Raw genomic sequence first — 25,355 nt, forward strand, 5'->3', positions numbered from 1 at the left:
TGGAGATAAGAACATCTGGATACAAATGTGACTCTAATCTTTGGTTGTGTCATATGAACATAGCTAAGTTATATAACACCTCTGAATCTCAGTGTCCTCAATCTGAAATTTTTAAGAAATAATTGTACCTATTTTTAAGAATTTTTGTGAGGTTCAAATGAGATGATGAATGTGAAGCAATTTATCAACCTTAAAACACTATATCAATGTTAATTTTTGTTCTTTTTTTATTGCAACAAGTGGAATCACATTTTACTTCCTGCCTCTAATCTTTATTACCTCTATGATCAATTCACTAAGCATCAGTTTTTTCATATGTAAAATGGGTACAGTGTGTATAGTAACTACTTCACTAGCTGGGGAATAATACACTATGTGTTTATTGTCATAAGAGAGAAAGAGGGAGAAAGGCATTATTTTCTTCACTACAAAATTCCCCAGTGATGCTGTGAATTATTTAGAAGTTGAAAATGTAGTGTTCAACCCAGACTTTAAATTACTCTTTAAAAGCATATTCGTTTTGTAATATTTTAATTCATTTATCTTTATAATACTGTATTATTAATTGCCCTTGCTTGTTCTCTGTGGCTGAATTTGAGCTTTTTTCATTCTTTCCAATTTAAAGATATATGCAGTAAAATGTTGCAACAATTAACACAATATACTGCACAACATTAAAGAGCCCAGGGCATTTTTTTTAAGAGAATATCTTCAGTTAAATGAGGTTTCCTTCCTTTGCTATTATGGTACCTAAGGAACCCATTGTAGCACATAGCTCATGAAATATTTCTTTTAATAGCCTTTGAAAAGATCAAGACTAGAGAGAGAGTTGATGGGACAGTTGAACTGTTCCCTCAGAGGAATGGCATTGGGATGTGAGATTTCAGTTGTCACCAGTCTTTAAAAGAAATTAAGTTTTCCTTTTGTATACCTGATCGAAAACATCTCTGAGTCTTTCTGTCACTTACATTGAAAACCTTCATTTGAGATATTTTAAACTGAAGCCCTGTACTTCTGTTGGGACTCATCAGATACAAAGGGCTGTCGCTTCAAAATACATTTCTATTATTTGATATCACCCAGAGGTTATAAGGTCAAAATTGATCAAACCAACTCCATTACCTTTAAGCTTGTTCACTTCAATTGAATTCTATTTTAGTTTTGAGAAGTTCTGAGAAATCGTGACATGTAATGAAGTTTCAAGAATTGGATTTGAATTCTGACTTTGCTATTAACCACAGTATGAATTGGGCCAACTCCTTAAGTCATAACTTTCTCATCTCTAAAATGAAAATAATGTCAGCCATTGTACCTAACTTTCTGAATTGACTGGGAGATCCAGATAAAATAATACATAGAGAGTGCTTCATAAACTTTAAAGGTCTAACAATGTCTATTAGTGTTGATTCTCAATCCAAACATAAGTAGTGACAAAGCAGGCAAAATTCAATGATAAAAGTTTTGTTTTGTTTTTCTTTATTAGTGGAATGAAATGAGACTGAATGGAAAATCATTTTCTAAAGTATTTACTTATTGCCAACCACTATGCTAGCATGGGAGTGCAAATGCAAAGCTATCTAAAGTCTCACTTACTGTTATTAGGAAGAGACATGTATTCAAGGGTTTGGTTGTAGGGCAGATGGAAAGGCCTGCTGGTCATTATTACATTTGCATTTAAGTCTAATGATAAATGCCAGGTATCCTTAGGGTCCAACCACAAATCAGATGACAAAGGGATCCAAAGAACATGGCAGAAGGACTGGTGGTGAAATTCAGTTGATTCCTGTCTTGACAGAAGAATTATCAGTTGATGGGAGAAGGGAACCAAGTATCTCTTAAGAGCCTACTATATATCAAACATTGTCCTAAATGTTTTTCAAATATTATCTCATTTGATCCCTATGACATCCTGGGAGTTAGGTTCTATTATTATCCTTATTTTACAGTTGTGGAAGCTAAGATTGACAGAGGTTGAGTGACTTGTCCAGGATCACATAGCTAGTAAATGTATGAGGCTGGATTTGAACTTGGGTCTTCCTGCCCCTAAACTAAGAATTCTACTCACTGCACAGAGTTGCCTATCAAGGAGTGTATATTTGCTTTTGTACTTCCTTCCTCAATAATTTGATTTGTCTATTAGAAGAAAATCCTTATCTTTTTAGAAGGAGGATGTCCTTGTATTGTCTTGGAATCATGAGCATACCACGAGAAAATACAGGCTTATTCCTCACCACATGACTAGCCCATCTTATTTTCTCCCTCTTTTCCTGGTTACTTTTTGGTCCTTCATTTCCATCTCATATCCCTTACCTACCCCAGATTGCCTTCTGAGTGGTTTTCATTTTTATTCTTCATAGATTTCATAGTATTCTGTGATTCATAGTTGGTCACCAAAAAGCCATATTATTTGAACTCTCATATTTCAGTTTAGTTTTTCCTTTGTTTTCCTTGATTGCCTCCAGAACTCAAGAGAGAGCTAGCCAAACAAGTAGGTCCCTTCCACATGTCCCAGCTTTTCATCTTTTCTGATAGATGGATTTCCTGCTCAAACACTAAAGTGACTTCCTATTAACCTGGGTCAGATTTTGGTAAGCACAAGTCATCTGGAAGAAGGAAAAACTCCCAAAGACCTTGATATGAAACTGAGCATATAAGAATCAGAATCAGAAATATAAGATTGACTATTGCCATACAGTGCCTGGCCTTTTTTCCCCCCTGTGGCTGAAGTATTGGAGCAGAAATTGACCCCTGATTTCTTACCTTTTGACTTTGATACCCCCTCAACCTACACAAGTGCTAGAGTTTCCTGGAAAGAACAGATTTTGTAGACTTGAAGTCATACTTTACATTCAAAACTGTCATCAAATCTTGCTTCTCTTAAGATTGTCTAACATCTGACATATATACACTTGGTAAATGCTACCTTAAATGACTATATCATACATATAGATATAGCTTAATATTTTAAAATGCTTCTTAAAATTTCCTGGTTTTATCCCATATGATATGAAACCTTTCTAGATTCCTACTACATTAGACTCTTGCCCCCTGGTCATCTTGTATTTAATGACCTTTCAGTTTTTAAAAATTTTTCCTTCATTTATTTTAAGAAATGGCCATAACTGAGTACAGAATACACTAAAATGTTTAGATTGCTACACTAAAAAGGTTTTTTCTTTAGATATACAGAATTTTCTTGGTAGTTTAATAATTGAAATAACCACTGGGGTTCCAAGAACTTCATAACTCAAACATCTCCATTTTCTTATCAATGAGAAGGGGCCCTCTCATCATAGCAAGACCATGCTCAGCCCTGTAGAAAGCGCGACCTCTAAGGGGAGAGATAAAGCTATCTTTTTTTTCATATTTTTGACTTGTTGTCCCCCTACCCTTGATACCCAGGTCCAATTTACTGAAAACTTAGATTTTGCCTCTTGCCTGATGTCTCCCCAAATCAAGGAGAAAAAGACTACTAAATATACAGTGTAAATCAGATATAGGGCAGTATTAATTTCCTAAGCTCAAAAGAAAGATTTAACATATAACATCAATAAGTTCATATTTTCCTAAAGACAATACTGGATTTAGTGACAACTTAAATCGATTGTTAAAAATCGCTTGGGATGGTGATACTTAACATTATCAGAACATAATGCAATGTATGAAATTGCTGAAGAAATATTGTGATAATTCACCTTGGTTCTGTGCCCTTCCCTTAAATCTATGACTACTGACCAACCAGACCAGGCCTTGGATTTTTCTTTTTTACCATTTGTCTTCTTTGATGGAGAAAATTTCCTTGCTTGCAACTCCACTTAATAGGCCCAGGAGTTCCAGACCTTGTAGAACCTTTGACCATTGGGACTCATCTTTCTTACACTGACAAATTATTGAACCTCTCTGAACCTCAGTTTTTTCATCTATAAAATGGAAATAATAATACTTATAGTACTTACCTTATAGGGTTATTATAAGAAATAAATTAGGTACTATATAAAAAAGTATACTTTTAAGCTAATGCTGTTGGTCCTTTACAAGTAAATTTCTGTCCAATCCTCACTTGACCCTTTGGAGCAGGATACTAGAATGGACTAGAATGACCTTCCTATGATAATCCCATTTCATTCAAAAGGCAACCAGAGAAAGGGTCCTTTGCCCCCAGGCTATCAGTGTCCTCAGTTTCCCCAGTTATATGTAACAATAGAAACCAAATTGTGCCAGACACTGGAGAACTGTGAATGAAAGAAGAATCCTAAAGAAAGGGTTGTTCTTTGGGGCTATTAGTATTGTAAGTCATATGTGTATTATTAATTAATCCTTCACTGCTTAGGTGAATAAAATGAGTAGCATGAAGAGTAATCACTAAGGACAGAGATAAGACACAAAAAGCCCAAGGAATATCCAACATCAGAAAGTGTTATAAAATCCACTAAAAATGATTCAGGAATAACAAGTCATGCAAAAGGGGGGGGGAGACAGACAGACAGACACAGAAAGAGGGACAGAGAGAGACAGAGGGACAGACAGAGGGACAGATAGGCAGAAAGATGACAGAGACAAATAGAGAGAGACAGATAGAGATATTTTAGAAGAGCTAAAATAGATATAACAAATGCCACAAACTAAAACTTGTTCATGTTTCTCAGACAAGAGCTTCTCGGACCCTCATTTAGAGTCCATCTGCTCTTTTTGTTTTTGCATTTCATACACATTTTAATGATAACCTTTTGTCTTATTTCTCAAAGTCACAAACAAGGTAGGGAGGGAGATACTTTTAGGTAAATGCAACAAGTGATTGACTACTAATAACTTGGGGTGAGGGAGACAGGAAAAACAGAAAAGGTAAATTAACAGTGTCTAAGCACAGAGAGGTTAAGACCTTGACTTAAGGTTACACAGACAAATAACTTGGTAGAGAGAGAGAGAGAGAGAGAGAGAGATCAGAATAGGGAGTTTCTGAAGTTATACTTTGAAGAGTTGCTTACTCTGAAGTACTCTCTCTATCACAACTCTTTGCCCCTTAATAGATGAAGAATATTCCATTTTAAATAACAGAAACATAATTTTATCAATATATTGTTTTTTCACATCATTCTCCTTTTCTGATGTTAACTCCTCTTTCTTGTTCCAAATTATCTCTCCTAGCAACAGCAAAATACAGTTAACTAAAACTCTGATATAGTGATACTGATAATAGTCTAATAATAGTCTTTAAAAGTGGGACTAACACCTCTCTTCTGAAAGGAATTGTGTTCTAATATCTGGAATCAAAATTAATCATTATAGTTGTCCAGAGTTCTGTGTCATTAGTAATGTTACATATGTGTGTAGGTACAAACCTACTTGCAAACACATAAGAACATGTATATTTGTGCACATATATACATATTCATATGCATACATGTATATAAGTGCATATATGCGTACATTCAAATAGTTGCAGATACATATTTCTATTTAAGCAAGTGTGTTCAAAATAGGTGATTAAAGTTATCTAAAAAAATTCAATTATGTAGCATGCCACCTTCCTTGCTGAATTTGATTAAGAGATTTTATTGCACACTCATGTTTTCAGTAAAGAAAAGCATTTAAATAGAGAAAATGGGAGCAAAGATAGGAAAATTGCATTAAAATTACCCTTCAATTCATCTTCCCTTATAGAAATAGGAATCGTCACAATGAAAGTTCAGACAGTCACAGAATACAAAACCATCACCAATGTTGTTGGCTATCTCAAGGGAGCTTCATTTCCTGGTAAGTAGAACTAAGCAACGATGAACTGAAATTCTTTTAGAGCATGGAGTAATTGTAAATCCTTCATATGCTATAGTATAATAGTTCAAATTAGAAATGATTAGAATTAGATGTCTTTAAATTTTAATGTGTTTTTTTGTTGTTTTTCTATGGATTGATGGCTTTTTACCATAATTTTAATGAGTTTGACATTGTACACTTAAGAGATATTGGTTTTAAGAAGACTGGTTTTCATGGAAATGATGTAAAGACTGGCAAACTGCCTTCTGTGGGGGGGGGTGGGGGGAGGGAAGTAAGATTAGGGAGAAAATTGTAAAACTCAAAATACATAAAATCTTTAAAATAAAAAAAATACTGGTTTTAATAATATCTGTGGAAAACCATTCAATGGATTCCATGCTATCTAGCATTTGGACTTTCTAGAAGAGAACAAACTTCTTGAGAAGAGCATGTCATTTTTAATCTTTGTTATCCCCCTAACATCCATCCTAAAGACCTGCACGTAGCAGATGTCTAATAAATATTTGAATGAGGGGAGGCTAGTTGACACACTGGATAGAGCACCAGCCCTGGAGTCAGGAGTACCTGAATTCAAATCTGACATGTGTAACCTTGGTCAAGTCACTTAACCTCATTTGCCTTGTAAAAACTGTAAAAATAAATAAACAAATAAATAAATGTTGTAATAAGTGTTTGAAAATAAGCACACATTAAGAAGCAAAAAGTAAAAACAAAGTAGTCACAAAACAAAGAAAGGAATATAATAATATTCATATTTTTCAGGATTGCTGTGAAGCTCAAATATGTTAATGCCACATGCTTAGCAAATTTGAATGCATAAATGCAAGATATTAGTTAATGAAAGTAGCAAAGACTAATGTTTTCACAGCACATTGTGAGGCAGAATCATTTATAGCTATTTGGTGTTGTTGGTTATTTGCCTCATATATTTCTGATGTCTCTTCTGTATTGGTTAGGTTGGGATGTTACCCAGGTTAACAGTGGGGATTAACTGACCTCATTTGAAACCAACCCAGTAGGTCCCTGTTCCTAATCTAGAATAATGAAGACTTCTGAGTTTTAGATAGTCCAGTGGTTTCATTCTAGGAGATCTATTAAACTTAGAGGTAGTAATAGGATTTCTAAAATTTACTTACAGTTAAGAAACTTGAATACCCCTTGGACTGGTATCCTTAATGAATCAACAATTTTAAACATTAGAAACAAATGGTCCTTGTGATTTTCACTATTGAATTTGAGCCATTTCAATAAAATGATTTTTCATCAGAAGAATTTCTAACTGAAGCATTAGGAGAATTTATTACCTTTACTGTATTTGTCAGTTACTATTGGAAAATCAGAGAAGAAAATTATTCTCATTTGAGAGAAGAAAAGGTTGTTTTCTGTTCAAGTTCAGTCTTTTTTAAAAAATCAAAATAAAGCATATAAATCCACATTATAATCATGTCTATTCAGGGTATAAAATTTCATTCTTTTTCCTCATTAGAATACTAATACAACCAGTCTCTATTACCCTTCTAGTAATATCCTCCCGAGGTGACTTTGAACATAAAAGCAAGTCACAAAGTTATATTACACTTTTTGATATATAGCTCACCAAAAGTAAGCACAATCATAAGTCATAAATTTAGAGAACATCTGGAAGATAAAATAAAACATTAAATCCTTCAATGCCATTTACTAATCCAAGGTTTACAACTGTAGACTTGAACCTTAAAGAAAGCTGGCAAAGGAAAATTCATTTGTTGTTGTAACAGCAGTGCCCATCTCTACCATGATAATACTTTGTCCCTTCCCACCCACCAAGAAATTCAATGAAAAGTATACTTAACCCAAATATGTCAACTAAATTTCGTTAATCACACTACCAGTCTTTTATAATATAGATGTGTGTAGATCCATAAGTGACTTCAGAGCTATCCATTGTTTCAGTCCTTACCACCATATGACAGGCACTTTCTAATTGCTTGGGGGGGGGGGGGCAAAAAAAAAGCAAAAAAATAGTTCCTGTGCTCAAAGAGCTCATGATTTAATGGATGAATCATCAGTGATCATCAATGATCATCCTATAGCTGAAGAAACTGAAGTCTAAAAAAGATAAAGGTACTTATGTTATGAATAATGTTTTAAACTATAAAGAGCATAAGGATACAAAGGAATATAAGTAAGGCATTTTTCTTGAAATTGCTATCAGAGTATTAAAAATAGTAGTTCACAGACCTAAGGTTAAGAATCCCTGGTATTGGAGCAGCTATATGGCGCAATGGATAGAGCACTGCCCCTGGAGTCAAGAGGACCGGAGTTCAAATTTGACCTCAGACCTTTAATAATTGCCTAGCTGTGTGACTTTGGGCAAGTGACTTAACCCCATTGTCTTAAATAAATAATTTTTTTTAGATCCATGGTATAGTGGAAAGAGAACCAGAACCAAATTTGTCATATTTCTTGGTCTTGAATCTCAGCTCTTCCACTTAGTATCTTAATCAGTTTATCTCTGAGGATATCAGTTTCTTCATCTGTAGGATAAAAGAATAAACAAGATGACTATGAGGTCTCTTCTAGCTTTAAATCTACTATCTTATTAATTAGCAGAGGAACTTATTTAACTCCAAAGAAATTCTTTCTCATGGGGTAGTTCAGAGTCATTTGGTCAAATAAATATTGTATCAGATGTAGAATTCAATAGTAATCCATAATAGCAGAAATCAGTTGACCACATCGTAATTTTAATTTGTACCTTCTACTTATGTATTCATGAGCCATATAGGCCTATCCAATCAATAGGTATGAATTTGCAAGAAAAGTTTTGGAAAGTTGTTTGAAATAAACACAAATATATTAAAAGTATGTGATTTTTTTCTTTTTTTCTCATGGGAACTCCCCTTCTACAGTGGCAAATCACAATTCTATTAGTTATCAGTTAGAGATTGCCTAAAACTCAAAGGGAAATCACACCCTAGGTACACTCTCTCCAGTGCATTCTGAATATATCCTGTTATACATCCAAAAAATGGTTTTAAATTTCCTCAGTTGAATGTCCCCTTCTCCCCATTTAGTAAGGAGAAGAAACATCGTGAAGCTGCATTACAAAAACCAATTAACCCTAAGGGGAGAAAGGAATTTATAAGACAATCCATTTTTATTTCATATTTTTTATTACAATGACCATGTTTTCAAATCTCCATAAAGAGATGACCCATCAGGCAATAGTTAATTAATATTTTATGAACAGACAGAGATTGTTTATAGGCCACCTCCCACGATACTTCTAAAAAATGTTACATGATGGTTTTTGCTGCCACATATTTACGTGTTTGATTAATGAATGTTTCAAAGGATAGTGTGTTAACTTCTAATTCTGACTACATCATTGAACTGTCCTATCTGCAGCTGTATATATACACTAACAGATGCAGACCAGAAGAATGGACAGAAAATACTAGAGGTAAACTTTGGCTCAATTACTGCTTTTCTGTCCAATAAAGAGTATATACACTGTCAATGAACTTATTCTTGAGGCTTAATTGTAAAAATGTTTCTTCCCCAGACCGGTATATTATTGTGGGCAGCCACCATCACAGTCCCTATGGTTACAGTGGACAAGAATGGGCCAGTGGAACTGCCATCATTACAGCATTTATCCAAGCTTTGATGTTAAAAGTGAAAAGAGGATGGCGACCCGATCGGACCATCATCCTTTGCTCGTGGGGAGGAACAACATTTGGCAATATCGGCTCCTACGAATGGGCTGAGGTAAATAGTTAAAGTAAATGATATAAACAATCATGTTGCATTCAAAGGAATTGATGCTTCTTAGGGTGTCACAAAGCAGACACATCTTTATATGAAAATTTTCCAGATATTCTCCAGGAATTATGATACCCAAGTTGTGGTTCCAATTTTTCCATCACCTCAAACAATTCATGTCCCTGAATTAAGTGTCATTGTACTTATCTATGAAATGAATCGTGTGACTCTGTTGTTCCTGAAGCCCTAGAATTCTTTTTCTTTAGAAGTCAAAATTTCTCTTGTTGATGTAATCTCTCCTGTGGATGTCTCTGTTCATTCTGAAATTTTAAATAAAAGTCAAATAGTAGGAGGCAGCATGATATATTAGAACACTAGATGTTAAGATAGAGAATCTGAGTGGAAATCCTGATTCCCACTGACCTTGAGTTGATTCAAGTTACTAACTTGTAAAATGAAAACATTAGGTTTCCTTGATCCATCGATTTTAAAGACCCTCCAAAGTAATAGAATTTATACTGAAATAAATTTTTCCTTTCTTATTTTCTTTGTCTGCTGTTCTACAATTTCTTGACTGTTTAAAAACAAAACTTAACTACATTTTGTTCTCAGTAAGTTTTTCCCAACAAAAATCTTGCCTCTGGCATTCACTACCTATATGCAAGTCATTTAATCACTCTGGGCCTCTTTTTCTTAATCTATAAAATGAGAGCATTAGACCAGATGAGCCTTTCCATCTCTGTCTATGATTCTATGAAACTCCAAGCAACCCTCATTACCAGCAAAAGATGTTCCCATGAAAACAATTGATCAAAACTTCTTTGAGGGGCAGCTAGGTGACACAGTGGATAGAGCACAGGCCCTGGAGTCAGGAGGACCTGAGTTCAAATCCGGCCTCAGACACTTAATAATTCCCTAGCTGTGTGGCCTTGGGCAAGCCACTTAACCCCATTTGCCTTGCAAAAAACAAAAAAACCCAAAATTTCTTTAAGTGGTTTTGACTGATAGAACATATCACTTTACACTTTTGTAGTTTATGTTTTGCTCTTCAATTTTAATACTTCAGCACTAATATTGTCTGGTGTATTTGCCCTGAGTTTATTGATGAATTTATTGCCTGAGTAATTTATATTAAAAATGCCATGTCTTCAGTTTTGTTTATTTTGCTGTTGTTGTTGTGTGTTGTGTATATATGGTTTTCTTGATTGTTCTCTTTGGACCACTTTGTATAAGCCTTTCCACATTTCTCTGAATTCTTCATATGTATTGTATCTAAGTATGCAACATTTTTGAGAAAATTATAAATCTTCTAGATGACAAATGTGCTAGAAAAACAAATTTTATTTTCTAAAAATTCTAGCCAGGGGGTGGCTAGGTGGCACAGTGGATAAAGCATTGGCCCTGGAGTCAGGAGTACCCGGGTTCAAATCCAGTCTCAGACACAATAATTGCCTAGCTGTGTGGCCTTGTGCAAGCCACTTAACCCCATTTGCCTTGCAAAAAACCTAAAAAAAAATTCTAGTCAGACTGAATCCAGTTTGGATCAGAAATTTTTCTCTACTTTGCTTATAATTGTTAACAATCACAACTATTTAAGAAGAAAGTTAATAGAAATCAGAAAACAACTTAGAGGACATAACCTTGTTTTCTTTTGTTAGATTCAAAAAATGGATGATTTTATCAGAAAGTCTATTGTTTGACCTGGGCTCAGATCTCACTTTTGATGAATTCTGTACCCTTGGACATCAATCACTTAACCTTTGCAGACCATAGTTTCTAGTAAAATGACTAGAAATGTTAAGATTAGACTGTCATTAAAGTCTTATTCATTTCTGGGTCTGTGATGCCACTACCCTTCCACTGATTCCCCTGCCCCAATATTGTTCATAAGGCCCTATCCTATTGTCTCAGTCATGAAACCTCAACCTTTATCAAGTTAGAATCTAGGTTTTTGGAGGTCAAATGCTTTTTTGCCTTTATTTCTCCCACTAACTGCTTTCTTTGGCAAAAGGCTCACAGAAGCTGATTAATGTATTTTTGTTGATTTTTTTCATTAATTGATTATCAAAATGAAGAGGCTCTAAGTACAAGCCTAGAGTTGAAACTATAGTTTTGTCCATTGAAAATAAAGCTAGATATTTGGAAAAGTCCAAAGTTTAGTCTTCAGGTGAATTTCTTTTTGTCAGAAAATACTCATGAGCACTACCCACAGAATGGCGAAATGGATATATTTAAACAATGCTTTGGATCAGCGTGCCATTTTGATTTAGAGGAACGTGTTTCTCAAAGTTAATAAACAGTATTCAGATTATGGGAATTCATCTAATCCTATGTTGGTCATTTAAATATGATCCATATCCATAAATGAAATATTGATGCTTGTCCAATATTGAAAGAACTAATTCAGCTGAATATTATAGAATAAAATATAAAACAGGTTAAATTCATAAACTTGTACTTAAGATAGAAGATGTCAGTTAAAAGAACCAACTTCTCAAACATCCGTTCCTTAATCTTGTTCTTTGAAGATGTGAAAAGTCAAGTAACCATTTTTCTGACAGAAATTCCTTTGGAACTTTCTGTTGCAATTGAAAAAGGTTGTAACAATGAAGAAAGAACAACTTTTTCTATTTTTTTCATCATAAGACCTATTTTCCAGAAATTTTTCAGCCCAGTCTATTCTAAGAATTTCTATTCAAACTTCTAGCTATTGAGGTGCTGGGTCCAGAAAGAATTATGGTTTCTTTTGGGTTTTTTTTTTAAATGAAACTGGGAAGGATCTCTACAATCATTTGGTCTAACTGGAGGCATTGTGCTACAAGTTAGTAGAGGCCTAATATGTCCACATCATAGGCAAGAGTGGGACACAGATTGTGTTGTGACATAAATCTCTGATAGGGACCCAGTCCAGGTTCAGTTACTATAGGTGTTCTAAACAGCTCATAATAAGGGAAAAGAAGTGGAAACTGGTGACTTCATTTTAACAACTCTCCGGGTGAAGAACATAGCCAAAACAAGATCATCAGATGGATGAGATCAGGAGAGAGTCGTCCTGGCAGTAGGTATCTTCTCAGAAATGGAACAGGTCTGATGATGAAGGATATGGCATGCCAAACAGCTACTTTAGCTAATCTGCATTCAGTTAATCAATCATTCAACTAATATTTATAAAGCATCTGAGTGGTACATGGGACCTGAAATTATGAATACCTACATTCACATGCAGCTTCAGAAACTTATACCTTTATGATCCTGTACAAGTCACTTCACCTCTGTCTGCCTCAATTTTCTCCACTGTAAAATGGGTATCATAATAATAATATCTTCCTCCTGGGTTGTTGTTAGCATCAATAAGATAATATTGAAGCATTGAGCATAGTCCTGGTGCATGGTAGACTCGCTCCACTGAGCCACCTCCAGGGTATATTTCCCATGGTTGACAAAAGTCTACTTTCAAATACATTGACTGATGCACTTCTCTATGAAAGAACTCTCTGCTATTTGTGGAGCAAACTAACCACCAGGCCTGTCATTAAAGTGTCCCTACTGCAAATCATCATAAAATGCAAGCATGGGAATAAGACAGGACTTCTTATTACATTGTTTGGGACCTGCTGGAGGTGGAAGATCCTGCTACCAATGAGGATCAGTCCATATAATTTTAGAAATTGGCTTCACTACAAGGGTCATATAATCAGTGTGTTCCAGAAACTGGAAATGCTGCCTTTCATATACTCTCCAAATTGTACTGTTCCTTACTCTTATCAGTCCCTTTTCCACCTCCAAGCATTTATACATGTATTTTTTCCCATACTTTGAATGCAATCCTTTCAAATTTTCATCTGTGAAAATCCTTGTATTCCCTAAAGGACTGACAAGGGCCCACTTTCTCCAAGAAGTCTTCCTTTGATAAAAGATCTCCTTGAGCATAGTAAATGAGTAATTTTTCATTTTCATATGCCTATTACTGACCTTTCTTTTTTGGACTAGACCTGTGATTTCCCTGACATAGGAATCTCCTGGGGAGAAGGATCATCTATTCAGACTTCTATTGTGTTATTTTTGTTATTGGAGCTGCTGTTATTTGTGTTATTTGAGGGCACTAAGAGGTAAAAAGATCTGAACAGTTACACAGAGAGAAGCAGGATTTGAATGTAGGCTTTTTGTCAACATGGCTAGCCTTATACTAAGCCATCATTTAATAAATTGTGGTAGAATAGAATGAGGGCAATGAGACTCAGAAACAGCACACCTTGATCACAGTCCTTTGGTAAATTATAAGCAGGACCAGGGCTAGGATCCAGAGAATACAACTGTCAACCCTGTATTCCGTTCATAATCCCTTACTTTGTCCTCAAGTTCCTCACTTGTAAAATGATCTGGTTGAACTAGGTGACTGCTAAAGTCCCTTCCAATTTTAAATCTGACCTTTTCTGATGATAGATGGCTAAATGTTGCATAATGGTTCCTCAATTATTTCAGGTGTGTCTGACACCTTTGGGCTTTTCTTGGCAAAGATCCTAGAGTGGTTTGTCATTTCCTTTTACAGATGAGGAAACTGAGGAAGACAGTTAAATGACTTGCCCAGTATCATCTAGATAATAAATATTTGACATTTAGATAGTTAAATATTTGAATAATAATATAGTATCTATCAAATTTCTATTTATTTATCAATCCTATTAAATGCATATTTCACTTCAAAGTACACTTAAAGAATCATGTCAAAGCATGCTTTTATTTTCATCTATTGTTTATCAGAATAATCAAGCTATAGTGTTTTGGAAAGCCTTTGATTTTCTTTTCTCTGCATGCTATCAAATTCCTATGTCAAAAGCACTTTGTACTGGAAATAGATTTTTTTTTATTATTCTGCACTCTACCTCCCCAAGCTACTTTGCTTTCTCTGATCATTCATCATCTATGGAGGAGAGGAGACCATAAAACTTTGTTGACTTGTCATATCCTACTATTTAATGCTACTAACACTGAAATCTCTTGAAACGCAAAGCTATAATTAAGAAGATTAGGTTCTAATGATCAATAAACGGGAATTTAATAAACAGATTTAGAGTAATTCACATATCAGTGAGTTGACGAAATTTAAGTCTAAGGTCTAGTGTAGAAATCTCATTACACAATATCTACACTAGAATTATTTTCTTCTGCATTAGTAAATGTAATCATAATAAGTTTATCTTCCTCACTCTGGGAAGTATGTTACCATCATCATACTATGTGGTTGGTCCATTGGACTTGGCTGGGCTCCTAGCACAAGAACATGAAAACAGTAGATGATTAGTCGATAACTTCTCAGGTTATTTTGGCAACTGTTGAAAATAAGAGAGATAAGAGATGAGAAAGACCAATCAGGAGGCTGTTGCAATAATACACTCAGGTGAAGCTTAATCAAGGTCTAAGAAGGTCTAAAAAAATTTCTATGACAGTGGTAGCCTTGATTATCCCAAACTCCATCACACAAGTCAATTATTCAAGGTGGGTGAGAGTTCATTTTGCTTTCTGTTAGTAGACTGTGATTTTAAAAAAAGTGATTGTTATAGAAGCAAGCTAAAGCATGAAATAATATAATTAATAGATGTCTTAAAAATTAAGGGAATATTTGTGTGGAAAATTAGAATTAAGGAAAATACTTCCTTCAGGTTTTCATTCCTCATAGTGCTAATACTTTAACATATCTGTCCTTCAACCTCTTTTTTCCACTGGTATCCATCATACACTGGGGCAAGTAGACCCACTGATAACTGGAACAGAAAATCCGATTGGTGGCTTTGTTCATTGTTAATATCATAAAATAGAACTTACCTAGCATTTTAAGAATCAGAGAAAGGAAGGAGCCTTGAACGATATTATGCCCTTTTGGCTCCATCTAAAGAAAGAAGAGTTCCCACGAAGAAGAACTCATCACTACAAAGAAAAGAACATAGTTTTAGAACCATTAAAATAGTTTGGACCTGTCACATCTCTACCTCAATTATATTCAAACTAATGACATCACTGAAGAAAATATGCCTTTCCCTTCTGAAATTGAATTCTAGGATTAAAAATTCAAGTTTATTATCTGTCTGACAATATTTATTTATGAAATATAGCTTTTTTATGCCCAAGTCAAAGTATACTTCTTAAGTATTCTCTTCGGTACAAGTTGAAGCATACTTCATAGGATGTAATGGAATAAAAAAAAATCATAAAATTTATCCAGTGACTTCATTTTATGGATAAAGGAGGTGAAATATAAGGAAGGGAGATGTCTTGCCAAAAGTCTCATTACCAGGATGGTGGCAAATTCAAATTAGGCCAGAATCATATCATCTGAGCCATAGTCCATTAATCTCCATTATCATGTCTTAATTTTCTTTTTCCTTTTTTTGGTGAACTCTTTTTATTCTATTATCAGCAATGTAATACAATTAAGACTTTTCTTCATTCTAATGAAGAGTAAAGGTAAATGAGGCTGCTTCAATTGATTTTGTGTAGACAGTATTTGAAAATAGGTTATAATTAGACATAAATGGTAACAGCACTGGATTTGGAGTCAGAGATCCTATCATTTGAATCCCAATTCTAAACAAGTTGCTATTTACATGGCCTTGGACAAGGTAATTTGCTTCTATGGGTTCAAGTTTCCTCAAATGTAGAATGAAGGGGTTGGACCATGTAGTATATAAAGTCTCTCAATTGTAAATCTAAAATCCTGGGATCTTCAGAAACAAATTCAGGAAAGAAACTACAGAAAGAAAATTGAATTCTCCCTATTCATCATCTCTGTTTAAAAAAAAAATAAAAGACTTCTTTTGGTTGCAGGATTTCAAGAAAGTGCTTCAGAAAAATGTTGTGGCATATGTTAGCCTTCGTAATCCTATAAGGGGTAACTCAAGCCTGCATCCTATAGCATCTCCTTCTCTTCAACAACTAGTAGCAGAGGTAAGAAATATTTTTATTACAATTTTTATTATAAATTTTTAACATAGAGTTCACCTTTTTGCACACTCACATAATTCTCCTCTGGCACAGAATCTGTTTTACATAAATAGGGAAAAATGATTTCATTGCACATTTGATGTTGCTAATTCTCTTCAACTAAATATTCCAACCCTACTTTTAAGGTATTTCAAAAACATTGCTTGAAAAAATGTTGAAGGAAAAAAGAGGACAATGATTGTTACCTGTCTAAAATCTTATAGTTCATGATTTCTCATCAAAGTTGTTTACTTTATCTTTTGATTCATTCATTTCTTGGCTATTTTGCAGGTCTATCTCATATATCTTAATGAAGCTCATATTTTTATTTAAATGATTTTTATGAGTTTCTGGTTATTTTTCAATTAACATTTAAATTATAATTTCACAGGAAATAGTTATGGGTTCTGGGATCCGGGGACACAATCATCCCAAAGAGGAAGGAATAGTAGGGAATGACCTTTTGAAAATCCACCAAAGCTACAATAAAGCATCATAGAAACCAAATGAGAGATGAAACAAATAATGAGCCAAGCTTCTGATTAGCCATAATTCTTGTCTGAAATGTAATGCAAACCAACATTTTATGACTTCTGTAAAATATTTTCTAGTTTAATAGTTTTCATCAGCATTTGTATGTGCAGTATAATAAAAAAAAGACATTTTAAAAAGATGAAGTAGATAAATGTCTACATTTAGGACCAGCCAGATCCCAGTATGGATGCCCTAAATTATGCCAATGTCTCTAAGTTGGTAAATTAATTTTTCCCACTGTGTGGGCTGTATCAGTTTCACTGACTTTCATTTACCTTCCTGGAGGCAAATGAAGAGAGGCAGCCAGGTGAAGATGCTCCCCCTGAGGTGAAGATCAGCCTTAGGAAAATAGGCTCAGTCTTTTAGGAAATTGTTCTCACTGTGTCCCTGAATGAGTGAGCCTGCAAAGGGGCTGAGGATTTAGAATATAGAAGATGTGGACAAGTGAAAGATTTAAGTGTTTCCCAAACCTGGGGCTTAAATAATTAATTTGGAGATATTAGACTATTTCCTACTGTGATCATTTCAAAAAATATTGATGTATATTGTTAAAATTCCTGATTAAATGGATAATAAATTGTTTTAAAATGTATAAGCTGCTTAATATTATTTTTTAATGGCAGCATCCATTTACTCCCTATTTGTCTTTAGAATGAAATAGAAATTGTTTATCTTGGCATTCAAGGCCACTTAGAGTCTGAGCTTTGACTATATTTGCAGATCATTTTAATCTACTTTTCTTCCAAGCTCTCTCCATTGCGATCAGACTGGACTATTACTCCCTCCTCTCTGCAACAACTCAATATCAACTGCCTCTTTGTATTCCCCAAGAACTCCCATATCTACAATGCAATCCTTCAGGCTCTTTGAATTCTTTCCTTTCCTTAAAGGCTCAGATCAAATGCAGTCTCAAAATAAAATATTCCCTTATCCCAGCCATTGTTAATGGCTTCTTCTCCCAGTTAATTTTAAAATATTTGCCTTTGCACATGTTATATCCTTGCCACTCCTAAGTGACATGCGTTTTTCATTCATTTCTTTGTATGCTCATTTGCCTACACTCTGGCCCAGAGTACACAATCAATTTATTAATTTGGGTCAAATCCTTAGTTTATAGAGCTTTACCTAGAATTGTGACTTTTAATTAGGAGGAGGGGTCTAGGATGGATTTTGTATAATCTCATGTCAAAGTTTCAATTTATATTTGAAAATGAAATGATAGTGTTTCATTTTCTGATAGAAAATATAAAAGATACAATTCACGTACTGAGTTGAATATTAATAGTTATAGACAGCTACTTTTCTGATCCCAAGTCCCATTTTGGGGGGATTATTGAGGATCCCTACTTATGACAAGGAGTGTCATAGAATTCCTAAATCCAAATTAGTTTTGATTCATATTAAAAAAGTAAACTTAAAAATAAAATAAACTTGTACTATGTAGATTTTACTGATATTGTCAGAAAGCAAAATAAACAATAGGTTGCTCCAGTGCCCCCCAAGATGGGGAGAGGTCAAAAGCACATGTTATCATTTCTTTTCCCCTCTTTTCCTTATTCCTTTCTATTTGTTTTCCTCCCTCCCTCCCTTCCTTAGTTTCTTTCCTTCCTTTCTTGTTTCCTTCTTCATTCCCTTCCTTCTTTCCTTCTTTCCTTCCATCCTTCCTTCTCTGTCTCACTCTTTGTTTTCTCTTTCTTTCCCCTTCCTTTCTTCCTTCCCTCCCTTCCCTTTTTTACTACCTACTTCTTTTGCTCCCTCCCCATCTTCCTCCCTTCCTTGATTTTTTTCTGAACTTAACAAATAGTAAAAATTGTGAGCAATGGCATATACACTGTGAAAGGACAAAAGCATACAAAGCTGTAAATTTGTTATATACAACTTGATTTTTCAAAAATATAGTCATTTCAACAATAACTAAAAATGATCCTGCTTGTCTATGATTGTTTCTGGTGTTCCCTTTGTTAGCTTCTATTTTAAAATGTTTCAGTGATTGTCTTTTTCTTTCTCTTTTTTTTTGTTAAGCCTGTCTTATACCCTAAATTATACTGCCTCTTCCCAATATAAAAAATAAAACATACAAACCCTTATGACCAACATCTGTAGCTAACCAAAATAAATTCTCTTGGCAATCCTATTGAAAAAGTTTCATTCTGCATCCTGAGTCAGGAAGTGGTTTTACACAGCTTATCAATACTCTTCTGGAATCTTGGTCAGTCATCATCTTGAGCTGAATTGTTATTGTATTACAAGGCTATTTGTCTTAACATTGATATCATTAACATAGGAATTGTTCTCTTGGGTCTGATCATTTAATTCCTCAACAATTCATTCAGGCCTTTACAGGTTTATGAGGAAATGTCTTTCATCATTTCTTCAGTACAGCTATATTCCATTACATTCATAGATGCTAATTTATTTGGCAGTTCCCAGTTGATGGGTATCCCTTTGGTATCTAGTTCGTTGCCTTTATAAAAAGAGTTGCCATAAATATTTTTGTATACATGGAGTCCCTTTTCATGTGCTTTGAGTCCTTTAGGGTATAACACTAGTGGTACAACTGAATCAAAGAGTATATATTGATTAGTGACTTTTCATAATGGCTAGATCAATTCATAACTTCACCAACAATGTATTATTGTGCCAGTTTTCCCAGAGTTTTTCCGTTTGCCATTTTCCTTTTCTTGGCCATCCCAATCTGTTTTATTTTCTTTTTTAAAAAAATATTATTTAACTTAAAATTCTTTACTTTATAAATTTTGAGTTCCAAATCATCTTCCTCCTTTCCACACCCTCATGAATAAGAGTCAAGAAATATAATAATAATTATATGTATAAAATCATGTAGCACATATTTGCACTTTAGCCATAATTCAAAACAATCTAAGAAACACAGTGAGAGTATTATTCTTCAACTTGCACTAAGAGTTCATTAGTCTTTCTCTGTATGTGTATAGTGTTTTTCAACATGAGGCTGTGGGAATTGTCTTGAACCTTTGTACTGATCAGAATAGCCAAATCTTTCTAGATTGATAACCATTTCAATAATTCTCTTTCTCTGCAAAATGATCTTACTTTTCTTCTCACTTCACTTTGCATCAGTTAATATAGGTCTTAACATTTTTGCTTTGTTTCTCACCCCCTCATCATTTCTTATAACACAATAGTGCTCCATCACAATGATGTCACTTGTTCAACCATTCCATCATTGATAAGCATCTCCTCAATCTCCATATTTTTTGCTTCTACAAAGAATTACTATAAATATTCCTGGACATAATGTCCTTTTCCTTTTCTTTTAATTTCTTTGGGATACAGATCTAGTCACAGTATTGGTGGGTCAATAGATGTATATACAGTCTTACAGCCTTTTGTGCAAAGTTCCAAATTGTTCTCCATAATGATTAGATCAGTTTACTATTTCAACAACTCATTAATGTGCATATTTTCTCCTTATCTCCTCCACCATTTGTCATATCTTATTGTGTAATGTGATACCTCAGGCATATTTTTATTTCTCTTTCTCTAGTCAATAGTGACTTAGAATGTTTTTTTTAATTACTGCAGACAACTTTGATTTCTTCTTCTGAAAACTGCCTGTTCATTTCCTTTGACTATCAATTGGAGACTGACTCTGATTTTTATAAATTTGACTCAATTCTATACTTGATATATATTTGAGAAATGAGGCCTTTATTAAAGAATTTTTTGATATTGCTTCATTGTTTAGTGTACCTTTGGAAAAATATTGTTTTCCCGATTATCCCTTTTAATTAGGTCTATTTTTGCTTTTGATTTGTCTAAGATTATCACTGCCCCGTTTTGTTTTGTTTTTTGTTTATCTGAAATATATTTGATTCTGTTCCAGCCTTTTAGTTTAACAATGCATGTGTGTCTATGTTTCTGTTTCAAGTGTGTCTCTTATAAAAAACATATTGGTGGATTCTGCTTTAATTCATTCTTCTCTCTGCTTCCATTTTATGGGTGAGTTCATCCCCTTCACATCACAGTTATGATTACTAGATGTATTTCCCTTCACCCCATTTTCTGCTTATCATCTTTTTTTAACTTGCCCCTCCTTGAAGTTAATGTTATAATTGTCCCCTTTCCCTCATATTTCCCTATTGGGTAAGTTTCATTTGTACATACAGCTGACTGTGTATCTATGTATATGTAGGACATATATATATACATGCATACATGAATTACACACACACACTTATTTATATCTAGATAGATAAATAGATAGATATACACACATAATCTTCCCTCTTTTTAAATAATTCTGATGAATATGAGGTTCAAGGATTTCCTACCAATTTCCCCCTTCATTGTAAAAGTTCTTCCTTGCACAACTCTTTATGTGAGAAAATTTTCTCTATTCTACCTCCTTTTCTCCTTCTTACTAGAGCATTCTTCATTATAACCACTTCATTACAATATTTTGATTTACATCCATGCCCTCAAATTATGTAAATTCCTTTAACTGTTGTAATAATGATGTTCTTGTTATATAGGAATACACATAGTTTAGCTTTATTGTGAGTGTCAAATTTTCCGTTTAGTTGTATTTTTGCATTAAATATACATTTTGTTCCTTTGAAAGATTATGCTTGGTTTTTGTGGTTTAGTTAGTCTTGATTATAATCCCAGTTCTTTTGCCTTTCAGAATATCATATCCCAAGCCCGCTGCTCCTTTAACATCATAGCCACTAAATGCTGTGTGCCTGACTTTGGTTCCACAGAATTAGAACAGATTTTTTTTAATTGTCTGAAGTATTTTCTCTTTCATCTGGGAGCTCTGGAATTGGTTTATGTGGAGGGACTTTGACCTTACTTCTATCTTTTTTTTTTTTAGACCCATGTCACAAGTTTCTTTTTATTGACATTCCCATGAAATGTAACACAGATATGAAATGTGATTTCTTGAAAGTTTGTCATTACACTGGTTGCCTCAGATTTCATCCCTAGAATTCTTATTCATCTCATAGTCTTGCATAAACATATCTTCCTCTTCCTCTCAGCACAAAGGTAATAGATTACAGCTGAGGAGTGATAAATTCTCCAACATTTGCAATATATTTTTTATGCTTCTCTTACTTAATTTCTTTCCTTAATTACAGGACAGGATTCAATCACAGGTAACCAGTATATAAGGAAACATGAATCATTTATCATCATCTTCATCATCATCTTCATCTCATTATCAGCCTGTTCTAACCAAGCTAGAATACCATCCATCTCTCATGTTCAAATTCATTTGGACATCCCACCCTATCTAGAAGAGATTCCATACATTCTTATAACCTTCTCTTTCTTTCCAGGCCATATTAAGGGCCAACATTTTCCTAATGAAGCTTCCCCCTCTGACTAGAGATGTTCCCTTCTGTCAAAAAAAACCACTCATCTCTGTCAAACCTATTATTGTACAATCTGAAATGGTATTAAAAGTTCTCTGTACAAGTCTTACTCTTTTTTAAAATAATAAACTTCTTGAAAACAGGAACTTTATAGCATTTTCTATGCTTATATTCCCATCTACCAAGGTAACCATAGTTGTTCCTTCAGTTTTTGTTGAATTGAATGAGATGAACTAGAAATAGCCCTTTTATTGATTAGATGTGAATTCACGTCGATAGGCACATTTTCTTTGATCCCTTGATCCACAATTGTCTTTTCAATCAATTACATGCATATGCTGCTTCCAGATTTGAACAAAGATTTTAGTCAGTGTATCTGTCCAGCATGTTCTTCGTCTTATAAACAAGTCTATGCGATCTATAAGATCACATATATGACCTATGAGATGAATTGCCCAGCTATTGTCCTGCCACTGGGCTACTTGAGAATTCCCCTGCATGTGACTTTGTAGGTTACCAGAATTATACCTATATGAACTGTTTTTTTAAAATTCTGGACATGATCTCATAGACATTTTGTCTTCTACTACTTTTTGTGGTCTCCATTTTAAAAATGATTTCCTTTGATCATATCAAATTCAAGCTGAAAGTGAACTTGGAATCCACTGAGTCCAATTTCCTCTTTTTATAGATGAGGAAACTGAGGGACAGAGATCACAAAACTGGTTTCTGAAGCATTTGAACCAAGTTCTTGATTCTAAGTTCAAAGTTTTATCTACTCCACCATGCTATTTTTTTTAATGGAAGAGTGAACTGCTAACTAATAACTCTTTCTTTTTGATTAATATTTTTTGCAATATTTGAGGCTGTAGATGTTTGAATACAAGAACATGGATCTTAGAGAGGGGAGGATATGGATTCAAATCCTGCCTGCAATGTCTTCAAGTTATATGGCAAATTGTGAGGCATTTTTTTTGATCCTCATTTTCCCCAGCTGAAAAAAAGAAATTAACAGTAGCACCTACCTTACAGGGTTGTTATGAGTATGAAATGAGGTAATGTATTTAAAGTGCTAGATAAATATTAATTTTTACTATTACTTGTTTGTAAACTGCTTTTCTTTTTCTCCTTTCTCTACCATATACAATTTATTTATCTTTCTAGGAAGCTGCACACTTTTGCTCCATAATGTTTTTTGGGTGAATAGTTTGTGCCTTGCCTTCTCCCCCGACCTTCTCCACTGTTTCCAGTTCTCCTTACCCTTTTTCTATTCCACTTGGCCTCCTTTCCACCCCTTCCATTATTAGTCAATTGAAGTGGCCATTAAGACTCCAATAAACTGATTTAAAATGTTCCTTTAGACTAATACACTACCTTGCTGAAAGCCTCATGTTTGAAGTTATGCTACTACTGGGCAGATTTATCCATCCCTTATGTTTACATGATTGTCTGTTTATTTTTTTGTTTCTTTTGAAGCTAATTTGCGTCCAAAGCACTGAGCTGATCTCCCCAGTTCATTACTCTTTTAGGAGGGTTTTTGTTTTAGCATACATTAACAATTTTCAAATACTATTTATTTTAAATCTTGCTATCAGGGGAAAGCAGCCCAATGCTGAATAAAATACAGAATTTATAGAAGGCAGCTGATTTAAATATTTGGATTATGCCACCAAAGAGCAAGACAAATATTCTGAGACCTTAACAAATTTAGTTTGAACTCATTTACCCAGCTACCATAATTACTGTACGCATTCATTAAAGAGGCATGTGGTTTGAGTTGCGTTGTATTTACAGTATTTTGATTGGTATGTCGGACAGCAGATCTCCATGGGCCTTGGGAGGAAATGATAGTTTACCCAGCTGTGCTACAAATGAATTGACATTGGTCAACAGGTTGCCCACTTCCACAGGACCTCATGAATGCAGTTGGCCTCATTGTACCAATTATAAAAAAGTGAAACATTATAACCAATCATTTGCTATTTGTTTGTTATTGTTTTTTTCCACTGTAAATTATGGCTGATATAGTTTGGTTAAAATTTGCTTTTAAGGGCAGTTATAGCATTATTTACCTGATGATTATAATAACAGTTCTTTTTCACTGGGGCAAAGGACACAAGTTTTTTAAGATGAAAAAATATTAAATGTTACGACTTTATTTTGATGTCATATTGGGTTGATTTAGATAGTCATTATAGTTAAAGAAATGAATATACTTAAAAATTAATCTCATTTTAAGGAAATGCATGGGGAGAAGGGAAGGTGAAAGATAATCATGTAATTTAAAAATATGTATATGCATGTAGATGAATGTTGAAAAACTTTCATTACATGTAATTGGAAAAATAAAACAAAATGTCATTCGAAAAAAGGAAACAATATATATCTGAAAGGTTAAATTAATTTGGAGAAAAAATGAATTAATGAGCTAGATTTCCAGACATTTGCTTTATTTTAAGGACTCATGACAGTTAAGAGAGACTGGGATGCAGTTGGATGCAGACAGATATATATAATATAGGATTTTGTAAGAAATATCTTTCATTGTCCCCATCTTCCTGACCCACTAATTTCTACTTCCAAATTAATAGTCTATAAAGTTTATAATAGAAATAATTTGGTTCTAATTTTTGCCTATTATTGTATTACTCAGTAGCACCTCAGGCAAAAGTATATCAAAATGCTACCCCACAATACTAAACAGGTCCTTCTGGGACCTGGAAAAAAAAAAAGATAAGCAGAAGCCAGTTATGACTTCACCATTTCTAATCATCTTGCATAGTATGTTTCCAAAATTGTTCCTGTGTTAACCATCCACCTATTTTCTCTACCTTTCACCCTTCATCCCTCTTTCACAGTCTCTAAGTTCTAAGCTACTGCCAAAAACATTAGCACAAAGTATTCATTGTCCATGCCAGCCACAGCCTTTGTGGTCTTGGTTTCTATAAAGGCTGAAATAACCTC

The 25,355-nt window shown here is 34.1% G+C and overlaps 1 protein-coding gene across 14 annotated transcripts in view; it reads left to right on the forward strand.

Annotated features, from left to right (window-relative positions):
- The window catches only part of NAALADL2 (N-acetylated alpha-linked acidic dipeptidase like 2), a 1,546,126-nt gene that overhangs the window by 1,179,786 nt on the left and 340,985 nt on the right, over positions 1–25,355 (forward strand). For all 14 annotated transcript variants that reach the window (XM_074190946.1, XM_074190945.1, XM_074190943.1 and 11 more), the window contains 3 exons: positions 5,662–5,754; positions 9,323–9,528; positions 16,345–16,464. In XM_074190946.1, the coding sequence (XP_074047047.1) occupies positions 5,662–5,754; positions 9,323–9,528; positions 16,345–16,464 (419 nt within the window). The remainder of the gene's footprint in view (positions 1–5,661; positions 5,755–9,322; positions 9,529–16,344; positions 16,465–25,355) is intronic.

Source organism: Macrotis lagotis, chromosome 6 (genome assembly GCF_037893015.1).
Source record: "Macrotis lagotis isolate mMagLag1 chromosome 6, bilby.v1.9.chrom.fasta, whole genome shotgun sequence".
Lineage (NCBI taxonomy): Eukaryota > Metazoa > Chordata > Mammalia > Peramelemorphia > Peramelidae > Macrotis > Macrotis lagotis.